Here is a 21,297-nt window from a genome sequence, read left to right as displayed (position 1 = left end):
CAAAAGCCGAGTATACTGGGCAGGCAGACGCTGACCTTCCCAGGGCACCAGGCTGACTGTCGCTGCTGGTCAGAACCAGGGCTCCATCTGGACCCCCTTGCCTCTCATGCCTGCAGCCTTGGGTCTGTGTTCTGCTGGTACCCTCAGGCTGCTCACATTTGACTCCATTCTCACACATATACTCCAACCACCCCTCCTCTTCACCAGGGTTCACCATGTTCCTACAAGAGAATGGACAGAAGGAACAAAGGGTGTCAGGACACATGACAGATCTTCAAATTTTAGAGTCTCATTGACCACCTTCCTCCATCCCCATTTAATAGATGGGAAGACAGAGGCTAGGAGAAGAAGGTACTGGCCGAAGTTCCATGAGTAGAGCAGAGCTGAGAATGTGAAGTGGACTGGGCTGGCTTTGGCTCTGGCATGGCAGGTATGAGGGACAGGCTAAGCCGTTGGACTGTGGAGTGCAGCAGCTCACAGAGCTGGGAGTACAGTAGTTTGAGGGGTGGTCATGGGGAGGGGGGTGACCTTTTCAGGTATGTGTGGCACCCCCACCCCACCCTGCCTCACCTTGGCCTTCACACACAACTTCCTATAGTAGCCTGACTCCCTTCAATACTCTGGCAGGGGCCCTTCTCGGCCTGGCCCCCCTCTTGCTGTGATCACCGATACACAAAAGAATCTCTGGACCTCAGGCCCTGATTGAAGATGCAGGAAAGGAAAGTTAGGAACACAAATGGGAGAGTTTGTCTAGCTACTTCCGCTTTGCAGTCTCCTCTCGGCAGTGCGGCCTCCTGCCAGCAGCCAGATGGGAGATTGGGAAGAACGTTTCGGGGGAGGGAAGGTATTTCCAGGCAGATGGATGTTGGTGGCTTTGCCTCTAAAACCTGTTGCTCTAACCCACCGAGCTGTTGTTCTTCAGGGCAGACTCCCAGGAGGGTACTAGAGGAGCCAAGGAGAGCTGCCTTCTCAGCAGGACTCCAACCATGAAATGACACTTGGCCTGTTCAGAAGTCCCCGTCAAGGCCACAGGACTCTGCTGAATTTATTTTGTGTTCATGCCCTGCTTTGTTCCAAAAAAGATTGGAGGCGGCTTATAAAAATACGTCAATTACTATAGGATAAAAATAGGTCAGAGGGAAAACAAGGCTGGAGCACACAGGGCAATGAACTGAGGTTTGCTCCACAGAACTGGCCTCCATGGTTCTCAAAGGTGGGCTGCAAACTGGGCTCTGAGCTTCCTATCAGTCAAAGCAAAGAGTGAAATCCACCTGCTGGGACACTCACAATGTCCACAAGGTTGAAACAGTCCCAGAAGCAGCTCAGCTTTTTCTGACACTGGCATCTGACAGGGATTCTTGTGAGATCTTTGACGGGATAGGGCTGGCATCCCAGGCAACGTCCTCACGACGGTTTCCTAACATACAGTCGTGCAAACCCCGTCAGGCTGTTCTGCGCGGTATGAATTGAAGGCTTGATGCCAAGACACAGATCAATAAAACCAACTTCCTGGAGGGCCAGACCCAAGCCATCCAAGTCATTCATCCAAGACACACAATTTAGATTCTTCTAGAGCAAGGTTTCTCAACCTCAGCACTGTTGATACCTGGGGCCCAATCGTTCTTTGTTATCGGAAAGTGTTCTGTACACCTTAAGATGTTTAGCAGCATGCCTGGCCTCTCTACCCACTAGATGCCAGTAGCTTTCCCCCCTCCCCAACCAGTTATGTCAATCCAAAATGTCCCCAATGTCCTATGGGAAGCTGAAAATCACTGCTTTAACAGGAATGGTGAGAAGCCCCCCCCCCTTTTTTTTTAACATAAGGGCCAATTTAAGACAAAAATGTTTTCAGGTTACATGCTTTTTGTTTAAAGAAAAAAAAACTTACAGAGTCCCATGGGGGGAAATGTATCCGAGTATACTTGCATCTTAAATTACCCACTTTATTGAGAAAATTGGCACTTCTTTTCAGCCAGTGACATGTTACTTACTATCAGGGTATTATTTGAGAAGGAGCCACACAGAGGCACTTTCTAGTTTCTCATCCTGGAGTCAGACTGGGGAATGTATTGAGAAGGTAGCTTGGTCTATCAGCTGCTGTCTGCAGATCTAGGGCTGCCCTAGAAGATGATGCTGCCTCAATATCATTTCTTACAACCAAGGTTCCTCTCCTCCCTCAGCCAAGCCAGGGCTGATTCTAGAGAGTTTGGAGCTGTCTTCTATGAAAGCAGAAATCTACAGCACAGATTCATTTATTCAGCAGATATTTATTGAGCACCTACTATGTACCAAGTACTCTGAGAAGTGCTGGGAGGGACATACGAGTGTCTACGAGACAGTAGACAAGATAGACATAGCCCCAGGGTGGCACTGTGACTTTCATCAGCCCCTTCCTCCATAAAAGTTGTTAAAATTATGTTTTATGACTGTTAGTAAAAAGAAGAATGCATTAATATTATATATTAAAACTTTTTCATCGACCTACGGGCTCATGTATTTTCTTCTGGTTTTAAAGAAATTAAAGCATTTTCATGGGTCTGCTGAGCCTGATGGAGAAGTCACACGATGGGAGCCTGGTCCCTCCTCTCAATGACTTGGAGTGACGTGGGGTGGGGGGAACAGAGAGACCCATCAACAAGCAAGAAAATAAGTGGAAGCACCGCATGTGGTGCTCAGGGCTTTGGAGGAAATGAGCCGGTGGCTGTTGAAACAGAATGACTGGGGTCTCACTTTCGATAGGGGGTGGGAGGTCTCTTCCTGAGGAACTGGGGTTCATACCAGACCAAAGGATGAGGAAGAATCCAGGAGGTAGAGATCAGGGACCAGCATCCTCGGGGGATCAAGGACGCACCTAGCTTTAGGCTGAGCACCTGGGTGGTGGTGACATTCCCGAGAGGGGAAGACTGAAGGTGGTACCGATTTCTGGGAAGTTTGGTCTTAGACACATGGAAATCATTTCAAGTAGAAATGTGGGGAAGGTGGCCGACATTTGTGTTTGTGTTCCCCCTAAATTCCTATGTTAAAGCCCTAACTCCCGATGTGGTGGTGTCAGGGGGCGGGGCCCGGGGGAGGTGATGAGGGTTAATTGAGGTCAGGAGAGTGAGCCCCATGGTGGGATTAGCTAGCGTCCTGATGAGAAGAGGAAGAGGTCAGAGCTCTCCCTCCACTATGTGAGGAGAAAGCAGAAGAGGAAGTGGGCCCCCACCAGGAACCTCAACTGCTGGCACATTGATCTTGGACTTCCCAGCCTCCAGAACTGTGAGAAAGAAAGGTCTGCTCTTTAAACCCCTGGTCTGGGGGATTTTGTTACAGTCGCCTCAGCTGCCTGAGACAGTGGGCACTAACTTCCTACGTGTCTGGAGCTGCATATCTACATGGGAACTCGTGGCCTGGAGATGGAATTCAAAGCCAAGCCAAGAAGTGAGACCAAGGGCAGCTTTATGGGTCTGAATTCGCTGTAGGAGGCAAGGTCAGGACCCTGAGCTTCTCCCCCGTGGGCCCTGCTGATTCTCTCCCCAGCCCCCACCCCTGGTGGGCAGGGTTGTGTATCCAGGCTGAGAGTGTGGGGAGGGTGCCCTCTACTCAGCCACTTGTGCCACCCAAAGCCATCGGGCTTTGAACACAAAGTGGGCACCATTGACTCCCTGTCAATAGCCTGGGCCTGGAGGGTTTTTCCATCTGTACTCTGTCTGCCTTGTGACCCAAGAATCATTTAGAGATAACAGACTAGAGGGCAGTCTGTGGTGATGAAAATGGAGTTTTTCTTCCAGACTCAATTGACCTAAAGGCAGATCGAATGTGTGACCCTGACCACCAATCCATCCATGTGACTGCCCCAGGCTGTGGCTGGGAGAATTAATCCATCACAGCGGCCATGGCCAACTGGCGGGTCTGTGTTCTATAGAAACCTTCTGCTCCCACCTCATCACCCCAGGAGGTACACAGACCGTCCACTGTGGTGTGGGGATAGTAGAACTTTGCTCACCTAAGATTTTGAGCCTCCATTTTTTTTTTTTAAAGATTTTATTGGGGAAGGGGAACAGGACTTTATTGGGGAACAGTGTGTACTTCCAGGATTTTTTTCCAAGTCAAGTTGTTGTCCTTTCAATTGTTGTTGTGGAGGGCGCAGTTCAGCTCCAGGTCCAGTTGCCATTGTTAGTTGCAGGGGGCGCAGCCCCCCATCCCTTGTGGGAGTCGAATTGGCAACCTTGTGGTTGAGAGCCCACTGGCCCATGTGGGAATCGAACTGGCAGCTTTTGGCATTAGGAGCACGGAGCTCCAACCGCCTGAGCCACCGGGCCGGCCCCGAGCCTCCATTTTCTTGACTGTAGGAGAAAAATAATACTGGCTCTCTTTCCGGGGTTGGTGGGAATTAGAATATAGCGTATATAGTGATCCTCCACTGATTAAGTCCTAGTACCTGGTAGCAGAGGTTGGGATTAGGCCCCCATTCTGACATCTACTGGCTGTGTCAGCTTAGGCAGTCACTTCAGCCCTCGGGGCCTAGGTTTCTTTATCTGTAACATGGTAAGAATGACTGCAGTGAGCTCCACAGGAATCCCTGATGAGACATGCGGGGCAGCTCGTTAGTCCTGTTACTGTGCCCAAGCCCCCAGGAAGAGACGCCTTTCCCAGAGTGTAGTTCCTAGAATCACTGGACTCCCAGAGACCGAGCTCCTGGGTAAAGACAGAGCAGGACCACCTTGGCAGGACCATCGCAGCTGCTAGATGCCCCTGCCCTGTACTTCAAGTGGCTATTGTGGGGCCAACAGCTGTCCCCATCAAGTGGCATCTCTGGGACACAAAGAGCAATGGAGAGGGCAGGGCACACTGGCTCATTGTCCCTGGGGCTGAGTGGCAGCAGCTGTGGGTCACTGGGGTTCCTCCTGACCCCACCCCCTCCCAACGCCATGGCTGCCCAGCTGCGAGGCCCATCCCTAGTGAACCTGGTACAGCCCCTCCAACAGCACCTGAACAGCACGACTCCCCCCCACCCCCAGCATCTTCTATCAGGGCCCTTGAAGAAGGGGACACTCTATGGACCGGAGCAGCACACCTGGGGCCTTGAACAGCGGGCCACACCCAATCCTAGCGTCTCAAGGTGCATTCCTCCTGGGAAGGGCTGTTCCTGGGATGTGTGGGTGCTCACACAGCCGCACGGACTTCTCACTTGTCAGCTCCCCAGGGAGGTCCTGCTGTGGGTCCCATTTTACTGAGACAGAATCTGGGGCCCAGAGAGGTGACTAAATGACTGGCCCAGGATTACAGGCTAGGGACTGGCAGAACCAGGATTTGAACCCTGGTCTGCCTGATGCCACAATCTGCACCCTTTCCACGAACTCAGGGTGCCCAAGTGGCAAGTAAGGCAGATGCACAGATATCAGAAAGGAGGGTATGGCCACAATTCTACCCAGAAAAGCACTGGCTGTGATTGATTCAAGGCCAGGGGACTGGGCACAATGATCTCTGTCAGTTCCTGGCAGCCAGAGATTTCTAGAGCCCCCCGCACCCACTGCTTTTCAGAGCAATGCATTTACAAAGGGAGAGGAGCAGGGTGATGATGATTCAGGAAATCTGCAGCCGGAGTTAAATGACAGCCCCATAATGATGGTGATTAAAAATTATCACCACTGTTTGTTACAGCGATTTGCGCGTCCACTTCGCAGCCATAAATTAATTAATAAATGAAAACACAAATGCTGGGGATAAGCTTCAGGGCACAGAAGAGTGGATTGTGAGTTTTCAGAGGGGACATCCCAGATCTGGGGCGCCCGGCTCCCAGCCCTGTCCCCTCCTCTAGGGCATCGCCAGGACAATGGGGGTGCCACTTCACTTGGGCGCCATGAGGTGGTAGTATCACAGGGTCAGGGGTGGGTGACAGGCTCCCCTGGCCTGACTGGGACAGAGGTCCTGTGAAGTGGGAAACCCAGATCAGACTTCCAGTTGACACTGATTAGCTGTGGCACCTTGGGAGTCACCCAACCTCTCGGTATTTCTATTTGCTTGTCTGTAAAAGGGGTGAGGCCTTCTGATACTCAGTTTCTAAGTGGGAAGATGTATTAGTTTCCTGGGGCTGCCGCAACAATTTGCCACAAGGGTGGTGGCTTAAGACAACAGAAATTGATTTTCTCACGGTTCTGGAGGCCAGAAGTCCAAGGTCAAGGTTGGTTCCTTCTGGAGCCTCTGAAGGAGAAGCTGTCCGAGGCCTCTCTCCTGGCTTCTGGTGGTGGCTGGGCTTCAGTGGCGTTCCAGGGTCACTGGATCACGTCAGTCTCCTCCTCTGTGTTCACACGGTCTTCTTCTCAGGGCCTCTTCTGGATCTATGTGTCTCAAATCTCCCTCTCTTTTCTTCTTATAAGGACACCAGTCATTTTGTTTAGCACTCACCCTAATTCCAAGATGCTCTCACCTTGAGATCCTTAATCACATCTGCACAGACCCAATTCCCAAATAAGGTTAAATTCACGGGTACCACAGGGGTTAGGACTTCGATTATCTTTTTGCAGTATGTGTGTGTGGGGGAGATGTTGGGGGGACAATTCAACCCACTATAGAAGGAATTTTGGAGAACCAAAAACCATGAATGCCAGCCAGATATTGTTATTCTTACGCTAAACTGATGAAGAAGCATTGGGAGAAAGGCATCCATCTCTGCAGCATCCTCCCCTCACCTTGTACCAGCCAGGCACACAGAGGTGGGCCGGGAGTCCAGGTGGAGGATGGACCTGGACCAGAAGAGGAGGGGACGCTGGGCTGGATGGATGGAAGAGTCTCCCCTGAGGCCTCCTTTGTGCTCAGCCCTCATGAATTCTTTTGGGCCACCAGTGGGCTGGTAGTGACCTCAGCTGTCTCTCTAGGGCTCAATTATTAGTTATCACCCCCTAAGCAGCCTCCTGTCCCTGTTTTTCCCCTGTAATTCTTCCCCAGGGGGCTGTGTGTTGCTCTCCTAGCCCTTCCTTCTAGGCTTTTCCACTGGTTTCATGATTTAAAAAATCAAGTCCTAAAAGATACTCCAGATCCAGGCCCTACTTACTTCTCCAATCTTGTCACCCACCACTCTTGTTTGCTAAACCAGCTCTTCCACCACACCAAACCCTTGACCATCCCCTCAAACTGCCATGTTCCTCATATGGCTGGTCCCCCTTCTGGAACATTCTGCCCCATCATTACCAGAGTCTTGTCTGAGAGGCCTTCCCGAAACCCCTCCCTGCCTCCGCTTAGCTTGCTCCCCACTTCCTATTATCAGCCCGTCACCATAGCAACCCATTGTACAATTGTGCTGTTAAATGTGCCCCTACTTGACTGGGCCACCCAGCCCTGAGGACAGAGACACGGTCTTTTGTTTTGGGGTCCCCAGTCCCTAGTATAGAGATGCTCCTCGGATGTTTATAGATGGCAGTCATCAAGAGACATGGATCTGAGTTCCATCGTTACCAGCTTTCCAACCCAGTGCCATTGGCCTTGCTGGGCCTTGAATGCCTCATCTGCCCGCCCTGCCGGGCTGGTGTGAGCCTAAAATCAGCCTGTGTTGACAGATAACTGTGTTCTTGGACTGCGAATCAGTGCACACGAATAGGGCCAAGTGAAGCAAGGGACCCCGCTCCCTGCCTCCCACGGCCCCCAGCTCAGCCCTCTGCCTTCCTGGGAATGTGGTCAGAGGGAGGCCCAAGCTTCTAGAAACTCCTGGATCCCTTCCCTGCCCGTCCCGGTCCCACCTCGGCACCAGGTGTCTATCTCTCCAGCTTTTTTTTTTTTTTTTTTCTTATCCAGAGTTCAAAAGAACAACAAATCTAGGAGCTAAGGCCTTGGGGAAACAAAAGTCAGCAGGCTCATTCTTGTTGGCCCGCTGGGGACCCGCAGGGCGCGGCCCACCCTCCCGGCTGGTCCAGGAAGGAGGGCGGTTGGGTTCTGTGGACATGGACTCCAACGAAACTCGGAAAACACTAGCTCCAGTTAGAGAGAAGGCCAGTTAGGGGGCCAGAGCAGGGGAGGCACAGGCCTGCCCTACTTAGAGCCCTACAAAGCTCCTTTGAAAGCATTTTCAGATGTCCCCAGCCCTGGGGGCAGGGGTGGCGTAATAATAATAAAACAACATTTGCATAGAGATTTCATTTACAAAGCACTTTCTCAGGGGCGGGGAGGCTCTGGGGTGGCCCGGTGGAATCCTGGTGGGGAGGCGTGACCTCCGGCTGGTTCCACCCCCAGCCCAGTGTGCGATTGTACGCGAGGTAAACAAAGCACCATTCATCCAACTATTTCCGACTCCTCTGGGTTTCATTCCTCTTCCCTCTCTCCCATGAAGAGCTCACTCAGGGCTTGTCACTCTGGCCAGAAAAGGGGTGCCAGGAGTCCCAGAAGGAGGGGTTGGCTGGGACCTGATTGGAGGGAAGGGGGGGGGAACCTCCCTCCCTTTGCATCCCCGCCCGGCCCCGCCCCCACACCCTCTGGCTCCCAAACTCCTGCGAATCAGAACAGCCTGGCTGTGCTTGGTTTGTGCAACTCTTCACTTGCTAACCTGGGTGGTGTCTTCATGTTGAAAGTATGAGTACAGGTTTGGTAATGTCTGTGCATATGCTGTGTGTGGGTTTGGGAACAAGCAGAGGTAAACAGCATGTGGGTCTCTGCTAATCGCTCCCCAGCACAGTGCTTTGGGAGTGGGACTGATTTACACAATGTGGGCGTGTGGGGCCCTGGGGCTTCTGCACCTGTGCTGGTGGGAGGGGCGAGACAGCTGGGCCTAGAGTGTAGCCTGGCGGTCACCTGGCCACTGGCATCAGAGCCTGGCCCCTTAAGGGCCTCTATGAGCTATATAGGGTCCACCTGCAGAGGCCTGAGCAACTCTTAGCAGACCCAGAAGGAGATGGAAGAGGTCATTGCAGGGCTGGAGAGGTTCACCTTCACCTTTGAGAAGGATGTAGAGATGCAAAAGGGCACTGGACTCTTGCCTTTCCAGGGCATGGACAGTGAGTGGACAGGCACCAGCCATCCCTCTTGAGGACCCTGCACCATCCCTCCTTCCCTCCCTCCCCCAGCCTGCTCTACAGGCCTCTGCTCAGCACCCTGATGGTGTGGCCCCTTGGGTGGTTGTCTGGGCTTCCGGGCTTAGCCTCTCTCTTCTCAGGGGCTCAGGACCCCAGGAAAATGGGGCTGGCTTCCAGACTTTCCAGGTTGGGAAAGCAGAAGGTGAATCGGAAAAGCACACTGGCCTCCTGAGCTCCCAGGCTGGCCTCAGACCCCTCCATGGCCTCTGTTTCAGAGTTGGGGGGCTTAGGTATTGAGGTTTGGAGGCTGGGTCCAGAGACCAGCATTCAAAAGCAGGACCTGGAGGGGGGTAGCCCATGTCCCAGCTTTGGGGATGTTCGGGGGAACTTGCTGATGGGGGGGAAGGCCCTCCAGCAGCCATGGCCTCTGGGGACCCTCTTCCCTTCTCCCCTTCCAGAGTCTGGCTCAGCTTTGTGCAGCTTCTTCACTAAAAGACGCTGTGAGAAAGGTGGGTCAGCAGATGGCCTTGGGTGGGGTGGGAGCAGGGGCTGTCTAGGCCACACTGGGTTCAGCGTGGCCTGTAACAGGGTGTCGAATTTGCACCTGGGGAGGGGAAGTTGGAATGAGGCAGAATTTTAGTCTAATAAGAAGGCAAATGGACGGGTCTGTCAAGAAGCCTGCCCGCCAACCCCCCAAATTTCCCTGATTCAGTAACGTTGACTAGGGTGGCTAGAGCTGCCTGGAAGGGACCATTCCTTCTTTCCGTCTTGCTGGTGGTGGGAACGTTTGTGGGTTTCAGCCTATGTACTCCCAAAAGACCCCTGACCGCTTTGTTTTCTCCTATTTCCTCCCCAGCCAGGAGAGTGGCCTCCTCCCCACCCCACACTCTCGTCTTCTGAATCAATGTGGGACCAGCTCAGCTGTTCCATCCATTCCATATGCCCTGAGGTAGCTCGGGCCACAGTCTCTGGAATGTTACTGACAGGCACCCCTTATTTCTCCCCTCCCCAACCCCAACTTGGATCGAGCAGTACCCTCTTCCAAGCACCTCTCCCCAAGTGCAGCCATTATGGGGTGGCCTGACTCAACAGGCATTCTCACCGTTTCTTCGGGCTCATGAATCACTCACAGGATCTTCCTATAGAAATGCATAATTGCCCCAAGGTATTGCCTCTAATGTGGGGATTCCCAGTCCCCCTGTAGACGCAGGTCAATAATCCCTGCCACTATGAATGAGTTTCGAACCTGCTTTTTGGATCCATGTGAGTCTGCTCTTGGAAGCCGGGAGGTCAGGACAGGCCCAGGAAGGCGAAACCTGGAGCCATTTTTGCCGTGTGCCTTGTCTGTCTTTGGGCCAGGCCTGGACCATGGGTGAGAGGCGAAACGAGCTTACTGATCACTGGAAGGTTTGCGAAGCTGGGACTAAGTGACGCCTCCTCTGGCCCTATGTCTTCTGCTCGGCCCATCCAGTTTCTAGAGCAGTGGTTTGTCTTGCAAAGAAGGAAAACTGTTTTTGTGGAAGGTAGATGCAAGCAAGTCGATGGCCAGGGATGGAGGGTAAGGCGATGTAAAAAGAAACTTCCCAGCCCCCCTCAAATTCTCTCTGATGCATGAGGCTGGTCCTGCTTAGAAACTTGGGAACTGGGGTGTCCTTCCTGCTGATGGCAGTGCTGCCTTGATGAAGGTGACAGAGTTAAATATAACACTCCCATGTCCTTCTAATTCCTTGCAGAGTTGGCTCTTATATCACTATGTTAGGGTGTTAGGTCTTCGGAATCATAACATTTTTTTTTTTAAGACATGAATTCAATAGGCCCTAATGAGTACTTACTATGTGCCAGGGAGTGTGCTTGGGGGTCCAGGGCTAGAAACCATGGCTCTGCTCTCTAGGAGGAGCCCCACTCTAAGCCTGGAGGAGAGGGGGGTGTAAAGTGCTATGGGGGGGAAGTCTTGACAACAGCACGTCCTCCATGTTGCCTTTAGCCCCCAGTTGTAGCCTCCACCAGGGTCCAGGTGGGGAGACGAAGGGAGGTCAGCTGGGGTCTGAGCTCCAGAACGCTCCAGGGGAATTCCTTCTAGGGGTTGGGTGGGCCCAGGCTGGGCAAGTCAGGTTCACAGCTGGGTGCTCTGGTGTCGCAGGGAAGCTCTGCCCATTCCGGCACGACCGCGGGGAGAAGATGGTGGTGTGTAAGCACTGGCTCCGGGGGCTGTGCAAGAAGGGTGACCAATGCAAGTTCCTGCACCAGTACGACGTCACCAGGATGCCTGAGTGCTACTTCTACTCCAAGTTCGGTAATGCTTCTTCCTCGCTCTGGCCCTTCACCCCGGAGGGTGGCAGTGGGGGACGGGAAGGTTTGGGAGGAACGCCTTGCATGACCTAGGTGGCAGAGCAGGCCTGTCTGAGCCGCAGATGTCTGCCTCTCCAATGCCCTAGAGAAAGTGGAACCGGACTCTGGTCCCTATTTAACTGCTCACCAGCCTCAGGCACATACCGCTTACCCCCAAGGGAAAGAGAGGGTGTGGTTGGAATCAAAGGCTGAATTGTTTCCCTCCCCAGTCCTGGGTAATCACACACCCAGACTGACTGTCCGGAAATAAGCCCCAAATGGGACATCTCTCAGTCCTGGAGTTGCCGAGAGGGTCATATCCAGGCGAAAGGTCTGTCAGGGCCACTTTCACGATGCTTGCCATTCTCCCAAAGCACCTGTACAACTGACCTGCACCATCGTCTCATCTTTCAACTGTCTTGCTATTTTTAACTCTTATGTTAGAAGAAAACTTTTCCTGGCTTCCATAAATGGAAAACTAACATCACTTATTGGCAATAAAAGGTAACTGTACACATACAGCCATGAGGTTCAGAGTGTACCCCCTAAAAGTATCTTGTGTGGTCAGGTCTGGACCCAGCATCTTACCTCCCTCTGGCCTCATGTCCTTCTTTTGTCGTCCAAGGGGCTACCGAGGGGGAAAAGCCAGACACTTCCTGCCCCATTTAAGAATGGAATCTGCGAATGTGTCTCCCACGTCATCCTTCTCAATAAAATTCTATAGCTCAGGGCTTTACAGAGCTGGAAGGAGACTTAAGGACTATCTAGTCCAGTGGTTTTTAAACTGTGCTCCAGAAAGAGTGACCTCTGGGAGGGGGTGAGAGTTGGGACGGACAGTCTCTAGGACGCCTTGAACTGAGGTGGCTTGGCTTTGAAACTGAGCCCTCACAGTGTCAGTGTGTGTGTGTGGGGGGACTGAGGGGGTCCTTGGTATGTACCCATACGGCAAAGCACCTCCTAGGTCAGCAAGAGCTCCCTCCAGGCTGAAATCTGTGTCCTGCCTGCTCCTTGGAGTGGAGAGCTGTGGCAATTTGTGAGGGCTGCCTGCATGCGTTCCTTCAGGGAAAGGACAAAGGTTATCTGGGGCCCGGCTCCCTGCATGCAGTGCCTAAACCTCTTTATTTTACAATGCCACTTATTTACTCCTTCAATAAACCTGGGTTGGCTTTCTTTTGGGGATCGGGTACTGTGCTGGGCATGGCTATAGGAATAGGACCAGGTCTCCTACCCTCAAATGACTCCCATTGTAAGGCGCAGACATGTAAGTGGGTGATTATACTATGTAGCCTGTGTTTCTGTTTTTAGAGTATTTTTCAATATCATACCAAAGTATTTATCATTCTTGTTGGAAGTACATTGTTTCATTTTTAAAAATGTTGCTAGGGAGTGTAGGAGTGGGGAAGGGCACTTGAAAGGGGCTTCTAGGAAGTCCAAGGTCTTTGGCCCTTCTGATTGAGCGCCTCAAAGGTACACCAGGCGTCTCTGGAGGGTGAGGTGCGGGCGCCACCTGCTGGCCGTAAGGGGAACGCAGCGACATGCATCCAGGGCAGAAAGGCGATACCAGCGCATGCGTGACTTCCTGTTGTCTCCATCTATCAAATGTTCACCAGCCCTAGGTGTTGTGTCACTTCGAGTCTTTGGACGACTCAAGCCCAGAGTCAGCTGCACACTTGATGAGCAAGTGAACCCCTCATCAGTATGAGGAAGTGGGGTGAAAATGGATGGATATGGCGTCTCCCCTCTCGGGACGTGTCCTCGTTTGTGAAATGAGTGCTGGGAAAGAACTGCGATTTAGAAGTCTTAGGAGTCAGCGGTGCTCATCGTCAGGTGAACCCGTGCTTTGCAGAAGCCCACTGTATAAAACAGATCTCTTTGGAGCAGTAGGAAAACCAACGGCATAGACACACGGAGTTCCTTTTGGCTCTGAAAGGCACAAGCTGTAGACTTTTAAAAAGGATGAGATTAGAAACACTCCTCAATTCTCCATGTGAATGAGGTGAGAAGTGGACTGAGAAGCACCCTCAGGGTGCCTTCAGTGGCCCTGGGTCCCTAAGAGAAATATAAGAGGGTTCTCACAGCAACTCTCCAAGAGTCTCTGCAAACGGGGCTGGCTCCTTCCAAGACACACGGGTCTTGGTCTGAGCCATAGACAGGTGACGGCACGGGCTTAGGGAACCTACAGGTGCCCTTTGTGCAGTGTCTATCTTCATCCCTGTGCCACCTCTGAAGCAGGGCTCTGCTTTTCTTGGCAATTCCACCGAAAAGAGCTGCACCCCTAGACTCTGGCAGCAGTGCTGGTTTCATTGTAGAGAGGTTTCATTCTAGTCACAGCATACGGCAACATCTCCAGTCAGTGTCTTATGTCTTCTTGGATCCTCAGCTGTCAGCTCTGGGTGGCCCCTTCCCTGTCTCTCCTCATTCCTTCTGTCTGGATAGCATCTAAATGACGCTAGTTCCAGTCTGTCCTGGATATCCTGCCCCGCTCCAACTTTTCCAGATGTGTGTATTCATGCCCAAGCACTGCCAGGCGAATATGATTGGGGTCCACCCTACTTAGATTGCAGGAAGGCTTAGAAATACTTTACAATCTTCAAAAGCTTTTGACGACCAGAAGGAAGGCAAGCAGCTTATATTCAAGAGGCAAAGTCAATCCAGTTAGGGGTGGCGGGCGGGGGGAGGTGTGGATGTGACCATAAAGATGAGCCTGCTTGTACACAAAGAATGCTGAAATTTTCAGGTGAATGCAGCAACAAGGAATGTTCCTTTCTTCACATGAAGCCAGCTTTCAAGACCCGGGACTGTCCTTGGTATGACCAAGGTTTCTGCAAGGACGGTGAGGCCCTGACAGAAAGGGAACACTAGGGGATTTGGGTGACCAGGCTGGGGGGTCTCACTGCAGGGTAGTTTGCATATTGCTGATTGAAGCCCCATGGGAGTGGGGTCTGCCCCTGGGTTGAAATCCCAAGAGAAGGCCTTTCCATAGTTTTCTCCAGGCTCTCTCCAGTGGAAAAACCTTCGTGACACTATGACATGCAGCCTGGTGTGGTGCATGATGGGCTCTTTGGAGCAGGATTACTTGGGTTCAAATCCCAGTGGCTTCAGCATATATCGGCTGCGTGACCTTGAACAAATGACTGAATGGTTCATTTCCTCACTTATGAGAAGGGAAAATGCCTCCCTCATAGGGTCGTTGGGCCGCTCTGATGCAGGACCCCATAGGGAGCCCTTGGCATAGGGTCTGGCCATAGGGGACACTCAGTTCACATGTGTCCTCTTCTCTATTCCTTTTACCCACCTGGGGGTGTTCTGAGTGTCATGTTCCACCGACCCCATTACAATCAGCCAAACTTCAGAGGCAGGGCCCCCATTGGAGTCCCTGTGCTCTTAACATGTGTCCCTTCTTTTCCTGTAACTTCAGGTATGTCGTTCTCACTGAGTTCCTGGCAGTGTTGGTTTGGGGAGAGCGTAGGGGACAGGTGCTGAAGGAGGACCAGTAAGATGTGGGGTTAGCCTTTTCTCAGCTGTACTTCCTATGGCTAAATAAATAAAAGCTGGCAAATTACTGCCCACATCCATTAAGTCTCCCAAGACACAGTGTTAGGGACACTCCCCATCCTATGCATTATGGCGGTCCCCTTTCTTGTCTCAGTCACGTGGCTAGGAAGTGCGTTGGGGAGGTACGGGAAGGGCAGGAAGACTTACACCCCCGTTAAGTGGAGAGCCTGTGGCCATCCATATCCTTCCTAGGGAGCTGCGTCATGTGTGTTTCCCCCCCCTTTGCTAAAGCCGTCCTTCTGGCTGGTTTCTCTTTGCCTGGCAGGTCCCCTGTGTAAATACCGCCATGTCCACAGAATAATGTGCAGTAACTACTTAGCTGGCTTCTGCCCCAAGGGACCCAAGTGCCGGTCTGCACAGTAAGTATGGCCCTACTGAGTGCTGGGCCCACTGTCTGGCTTCTAGAGTTAGATCCTTTTGCACCGTCACTGGCGCAAGGTGGGAAATGAAGCACCGGCCCAGTGTTTTCCTTGCATTATCCCCCCCCCCGCCCCGTCCCCACCAACACCCACCTCTTTGCGGTACTGTTGGCTGCACTGAATTCTAGCCTGTGCTGTTAGTGTTCATGCTGAGGATGGGCACAGACTGTTCTGGAAATAAGAGTAGAAACATCGAATACCCAGTCCTCCGCAATTCTCCCTCACTCCCCGGCTAGGGTTCCAGCTCCTTCCTATGGGGTGTGAAACCAGGAAGGCTGGTTAGAGGGTTGGAGAGCCAGGCTGTAATTGTCTCTCTCTACTTCCTCAGTCCCAAGATGAATCTTTTATTCAACCCAAGTTACATGAAGGTGAGTGTAGGCAGGAAGGGGCAGGTCTGTCTCACGCCCCTTACTGCATGTGTTCCCTGGGGAGCTCTGAGTCCCTAGCACTGCCCTGTCCCCAACTGTCCTCACTCTCACACGATCAGCTCTGAGTCCCAATGGTGAGAAAGGCACATGCCATCACGTGTGTGTGGCACAGACGTGTGGTTGTCCATCTCAGACCCCCTCCAAACTCTATAGTCTCTACCTCAGGTAGGACGTCTCAGCTCTCAGCCTCTGAGGCTTTCCTTCTCAGTTGTATAATACTGTGTGCGGTTCTGTTCAAGAACGCGGGCCCCGCTCAGGACCGGTGGTCCAAAGCTGTTATTGTGAATCAGGGCCATCCTGGTTTGTGTCAGTCCCGCTGGGAATAGACTCTTCTACCCATAGCAGGCGCTGATGACAGCCTCCCGCAGGGTCAGCAAACTATGGTCCACGGGCCAAATCCAGGTTCTTGCCTGTTTTTGTACAGCCTTGACCTTGACCTAAGAATTATCGCTACTGAGCTCTGATTAATTAGCGGCCCTATATCTGGTCAATTAGCAAGAGGCCCTGGAACCGTGCTGGGATGGCGATGGCCCGGGAGGAGGGCGACCCCTGCCGGTTCTGAGTGGGGTCTCTGAGAGAAGGTGGGAAGCAATCTTCAGTGACTGGGGAATTACAAGCCCATTTCTAACTTCCATCAAAAGAGATGCTTTTGGCGATTAAAACTGTAAATAAAGGTATTTCATGCCTGGTTTCTGTCTGAACGCCTGGCCAGAGTCCCTGCCCTCAGCGTAAAGTCGCCCTGTGTGCACAGAAGGAATGTCTGCAGGAGATCCTTATTTCCTCACACTTTCCCTTTACCTGCAGCTTCTCAACTGGCCACGGAGTTCAGCACCTCCTGCTTCCGCCTGGAGACCTCGCAAGCCCCCTCCCCCAACGGCATGCCTGCTTCACCCCTGTCAGATGAGACCCCAGGAGCAGCTGGTCTCCTATTGCCTGGGGCCCAGGGTGCAGGTACATGGCCCCTGCTACAGGGTAAGAGCTATTGTTCTGTTGAGGGCTGGAGGGTGGGCGTGATTCGCTGCAGAACATGGGACTACTTTTCTGCCACAAATAAGAAAACCATACGTGGGTTTAGGAGCGTGAAATAAGAGAGTGAGGGAACACTGGTAAACCAAATGTTATAACTGCAAAGTCTGAACAACGGAATCTTATTTGTATCTTCTGCAAGACAAGACTGTTTATTTCCTTTAAAGGCTAATAAGTGAAACATCTTTCATTTCTTACTTTGCTGTCTACTAATTCTCTGGATATATAGTGTCCTCAGGGTTTGGGGGGCAAAGGTTGATAAGGAAGGGAATGTAGCACCTTGGTTTTCTTTTTGCTCTTTTCCGGTTTAGCAGGAAGAACCTGCTGTTTTATCATACTTTCATGAGACAGCCTCTAAATTGCCCTGAGCTTTGACTTCTCTATTCTGCCAAAGGTAGTGCTCTCTGGATGGGACGTAAGGATGCAGACCGTGGCCTTCCTCGTACATTTGATTTAATGGCCTTTGAACGTCCAGAGGTGTATTCTCGCAGATAGGGACGCCCAGCTTGAATCTCAAGGTCTTTCAGGCCTGAGATGGGGCTTCACTTATGAGCAGAATCCACTAAATTCCTAAGAAAGCCAGCTCTCTTTCTCCTTTGGTTCCCCAGACAATTTAGGAGTTTTCTCTTGGGATTTGAATTCACCAAGTCGTGTCATTAACTTTTTCTCTTTTCAGTGTCGAAAAATGGGCCATTATGCCAGTAACTGCGGTAAGACGGACCTGGTCCGAGTTACTGAAGCATCACCTCAGGTGTGTCTGGGGACTGGGCAACCTGCCAGGAAAGACTGTCATGGCCTTTCTGTGGTCTCCTCTGTTCCCAATGTCCCAGTGAACCCGCTGTCGTTGGCCTAAACGGATACGAGATGCGAAGTGGCCTGCTGTGTTTCGGTTTATTTCCTCTTATCCTGTATGTGAGCCCGCTACTAAGAAGACAACAGGACTGGACGGAGGCAGGTTGACTGGCAGGATGAGTTATCCACAAAACGGGGGAGCAGAGTATGTGTGAAACCAAAAGCTTGAGTGTACGGAACTAGTCGTGATCACGCTCTGCTCAGCTGCTGCACAGAAGTTGGGGCTGCGCATGGCAGTTCCTGCCCGTGCACGTGGTTCGACTGCGGCTCCAAACTGGCAATTAAATCGGTGGTGTTCTTTTGCATGACAGCTGCTTCCCTGTATGGCTTACTTCAATTGAAAGCTATATTCTGGGCAGGCCTCATGTGGGGAGTTACAGGGAAGTAGGTGGTACAAACAAGGTTTATCCTGGGAGGCAGGGACGTGGCATGGAACATTTAATGCTATACGATCTACACCATTGTAGAAGTCAACCCCAATGCAATTTAGTCCCCTGGGAGAGGGGTGGGGATGCTAAGCTGTGACTTTTGGAGAAAAGGAGGAAAGAGCAGCTGTAGAAGGCGGATGGTAGGATGAGCCCCCACCCCCCCACATCCTTTGGCAGATGGACAGCTGCCTGGCCTGCCTGGAGCTGGAGGGTAAGGGGTAAGGCAGCCTGAAAGAAAGCTGGCCCAGGAGGCAGCTTTGGGGAGTCTGAGAGCCAGCTCCTCCCTGGGCTGCAATATGACAAATACCACATAGCTGTGTAGGTCAATCACTTAATCTCCTCAAGCCTCAGTTTCCTCATTTTGGAAAAAGCATCATAGCACCTGCCTCCCAGGGTGAGTGTAAGGGAAAATGAGAGAATGCACGTAAAGAACGTTTGGCTTTGACAAAGCAAGCACCCAAATGGCAGCTTGATTTTAGTGTGGACTGTGGCGGGCTCTCTTTTGCTTGGTTCGAGTTTAGAATGTGAACATAGTACAATGCCACCAGAGGTTTTTTTGAGGAGCTGTTATTTTAATTCCTACTGTCTGTCAGGTCTTGCTGGAATTAAGATGTAAGACTTCTAATCTCACCAAATCTCTGCAAAGTACATATAATTACCCCCCACTTTATAGTCCAGACCATGGAGGCTCCAGTAAGTGAGGTAAGTTGCACAAGGACACACCCACCTATTTCACAGGTGAGGGTCTGGAAGAAGCAAATAATCAGAATAGAGGAATTCTCTTTATTTAAAAAATATTTTTGTTATAAAAGAATGGTGATAGTAATATGTAGAGGGAACATGGGTGGGAAGCAGGTACTGAGAGTAACTAGAATAATCTGCAAATCAGGAAAAACAGGACTAATAAGAATAGTGGCAGCAGAAAGGGTCTCCCAGAAAGCGTGCAACACCCTATTAATACAACAAAATGATTTTATTTTTAATAGCTAAATGTTTTAATGTATATTAGAAAAAATACACTGTCTTTAGTAAACTCAGTTATTTCCAATATTAAGGCTCAGGATTAAACTCAAGTAGGCCCCAGGGATAATCCACCTTGCACGGACCCCGTCAGTTACAGCAGGGGTTCAGGAACGTGAGTACTTCCGACCTTAGATCTCTGATCAAGGAACCTTCCGGTAAGTCTTCTCAACGGTGGAGCGCGCCCCCTGCAGGCTGGATGGGACGGTGGCAATGGATCGCTTGTGTGGACTGTCAGGCTGACCATGACAAATGAACTTGTAGGGATATTTGCATATACGAACAATGACTGTATCCTCATAGGACAAGTTTACACCAATATAGCCAACCAGAGCTAGGAGGCAGATTCCTTCATCGTGCTGTTTGTTTAGATCTCAATCGAGGAAAAAAATTAGTTATCGACCGACCTCAACAACTCTCTTAAACTGTTTTGAACATTCTGAAGAAACCCTTAAAACACTTAATAAAAGGTCTTCCAGTATTTTCCCACCTCTGTTACTTTGTGGACATGACCAAGTGACTCCAGAATCTGGAGGTTCTGCGGACGGCTTTGAAAATGGCCGCATCCTTTTATTTAAGAATCAATGCTGTGTCTAATGCAAAGAAATCAGTTACGATTTGCTTCCCTATTATGTGTGAGTTACGATTCTTGCTGGTGACTGTGTCCACCCCAAACCCTCTTGTTAATGTAAAATCCCGCCTTTGTCTGAAACTCGGCAACATGGGGCAGACAGCCCTTTGGGACTGATGGGTCACCGAGTAGTTCATTCATGTCACTAAGGATCTGATTTCCAGGGCTGTACAGAACTTATACTCTGAGATAAGGAAGTTAAATCTTTCCATTATGTTCTGGCGTTGATCACAACAAGTGACACTCGTTGATGTACAGTAATGATGACAATGTTCTTGATACAATCTTGGGGGGCTGCTACAAGCCACCACTGCACTTAAGTGTTGTGGGTAATACGGGGGCACTGCTAGGCCACTAAGTTACTAAGTCAAGAAAGGCTTCTCCTGCTTGTTTTCTAACCCAAAAATGTTTCAGAGCAGCAATCCTGCCTTCCTCACTCCAACACAGAGACCGTGAGGTGTCATATTCCTCTAGGGCAGGGGTTGCACCTTTTCTGTAAAGGGCCATACAGGAGGTACTTTCAGGTTTGCAGGCCATATGGTTTCTGTTGTAGCTACTCCACTCTGCCACTGTACTGAGAGCAGCCACCTGAGCACACGAGCAGGGCTGGGTTCCAGTAAGGCTTTACGAAACTGGGCAGTGGGTTGGTTAGTACCTGTGGGCCCCGGTTACCTGCTGACCCCTGCTCTCGGGGACTGGGGAATTGGGAGAGGACATCATTGAGAGGTCATTCTCATCTACCTTCGCACCCTGAGAGTTCCTGATCTGGAGTGAGGACAAAGGGGGAGGCACAGGGAGAATCCCTCCCTAAGTGTCTCTGTTAAAGAGCATTTACAAATGGGCACGAAGCCTTTTTGAAGGGAAAGAGACTATTTTGGGAGTTCCAATGAAGTTGTTAGAAATATTAAAACTAAAATAACTAAATGTAGTAGTACTCAACCATAAATTTCTCCTTATGGAGAATTCTAGTCTCCTTTTCCTTAACCATGAGAATGTGATGCAGAATTTTAGTATTCCCATGGGGGATAATTAGAGAGGGAGAGAGGAACGGGACTGGGAACAGAAAATGTAGATAAAGCAGAAGATAGAGAACCAGAATTCAAGTTTTGAGAGATGTGCAAAACAGTAAATGTCGGCCTTAAAATAGCTCACCTGCTTTTAAAAGAGGGCCTGACCTCACATATCCTGGCACGAGGATAACACAAGCAAAGCTTAGACATATATATACTATATACACACACAGAAAAAATGTGCCAGAAAAAAGTGTATACACATTTTAAGAAAGGAAAAAACTATTAAAACTGTACTACTCAATATAAAAGATGAATACAAGTCATGTTTGACTTCTTCAATTATAAGAGGTGCTCAAAGTGGTTACCATCAGTGTAATTTTAATAGTTTTTTCCTTTCTTGTGTATATTTTTTGGCACTGTGTATCATAGCTTTAGATATATAGATATGGGTATATCTATATGTGATATATAACCAACCCTCTGTGCTGGAAAAGGGGGTTGGAAAAACAGGTATCCATCTGTGCTGATGGATTAATTTCTTCAAAGATTTTTCTATCTCTAAGTATGCAAGTTACTCTGTAGGGGCCAAAGCAGAAGTCATAATATTTTTAGAAAA

At 50.7% G+C, this 21,297-nt stretch overlaps 1 protein-coding gene across 12 annotated transcripts; it reads left to right on the top strand.

Annotated features, from left to right (window-relative positions):
* The first annotated feature begins 3,220 nt into the window (after positions 1-3,220).
* Positions 3,221-18,801, top strand: CPSF4L (cleavage and polyadenylation specific factor 4 like). 12 transcript variants are annotated; one of them, XM_074319978.1, is made up of 9 exons: positions 3,267-3,469; positions 9,440-9,490; positions 9,838-9,930; positions 11,122-11,274; positions 14,047-14,142; positions 15,130-15,223; positions 15,612-15,651; positions 16,516-16,683; positions 17,414-18,801. In XM_074319978.1, the coding sequence occupies exons 4-9, from the start codon at positions 11,160-11,162 to the stop codon at positions 17,588-17,590; spliced, it is 690 nt and encodes a 229-aa protein (XP_074176079.1). In that variant the 5' UTR covers positions 3,267-3,469; positions 9,440-9,490; positions 9,838-9,930; positions 11,122-11,159; the 3' UTR covers positions 17,591-18,801. The 12 variants fall into 12 exon arrangements, with proteins under 12 accessions (XP_074176075.1, XP_074176079.1, XP_074176078.1 ...); XM_074319979.1 differs by lacking the exon at positions 3,267-3,469 and adding an exon at positions 8,465-8,551; XM_074319982.1 differs by lacking the exon at positions 3,267-3,469 and adding an exon at positions 8,514-8,539.
* Positions 18,802-21,297: the final 2,496 nt, after the last annotated feature.

The sequence above is a fragment of the Rhinolophus sinicus genome, linkage group LG15 (genome assembly GCF_036562045.2).
Source record: "Rhinolophus sinicus isolate RSC01 linkage group LG15, ASM3656204v1, whole genome shotgun sequence".
NCBI classification, from domain to species: Eukaryota; Metazoa; Chordata; class Mammalia; order Chiroptera; family Rhinolophidae; genus Rhinolophus; species Rhinolophus sinicus.
The sequence above is the reverse complement of the archived record's forward strand: the minus strand, read 5'-3'. Positions and strand labels throughout refer to the sequence as shown.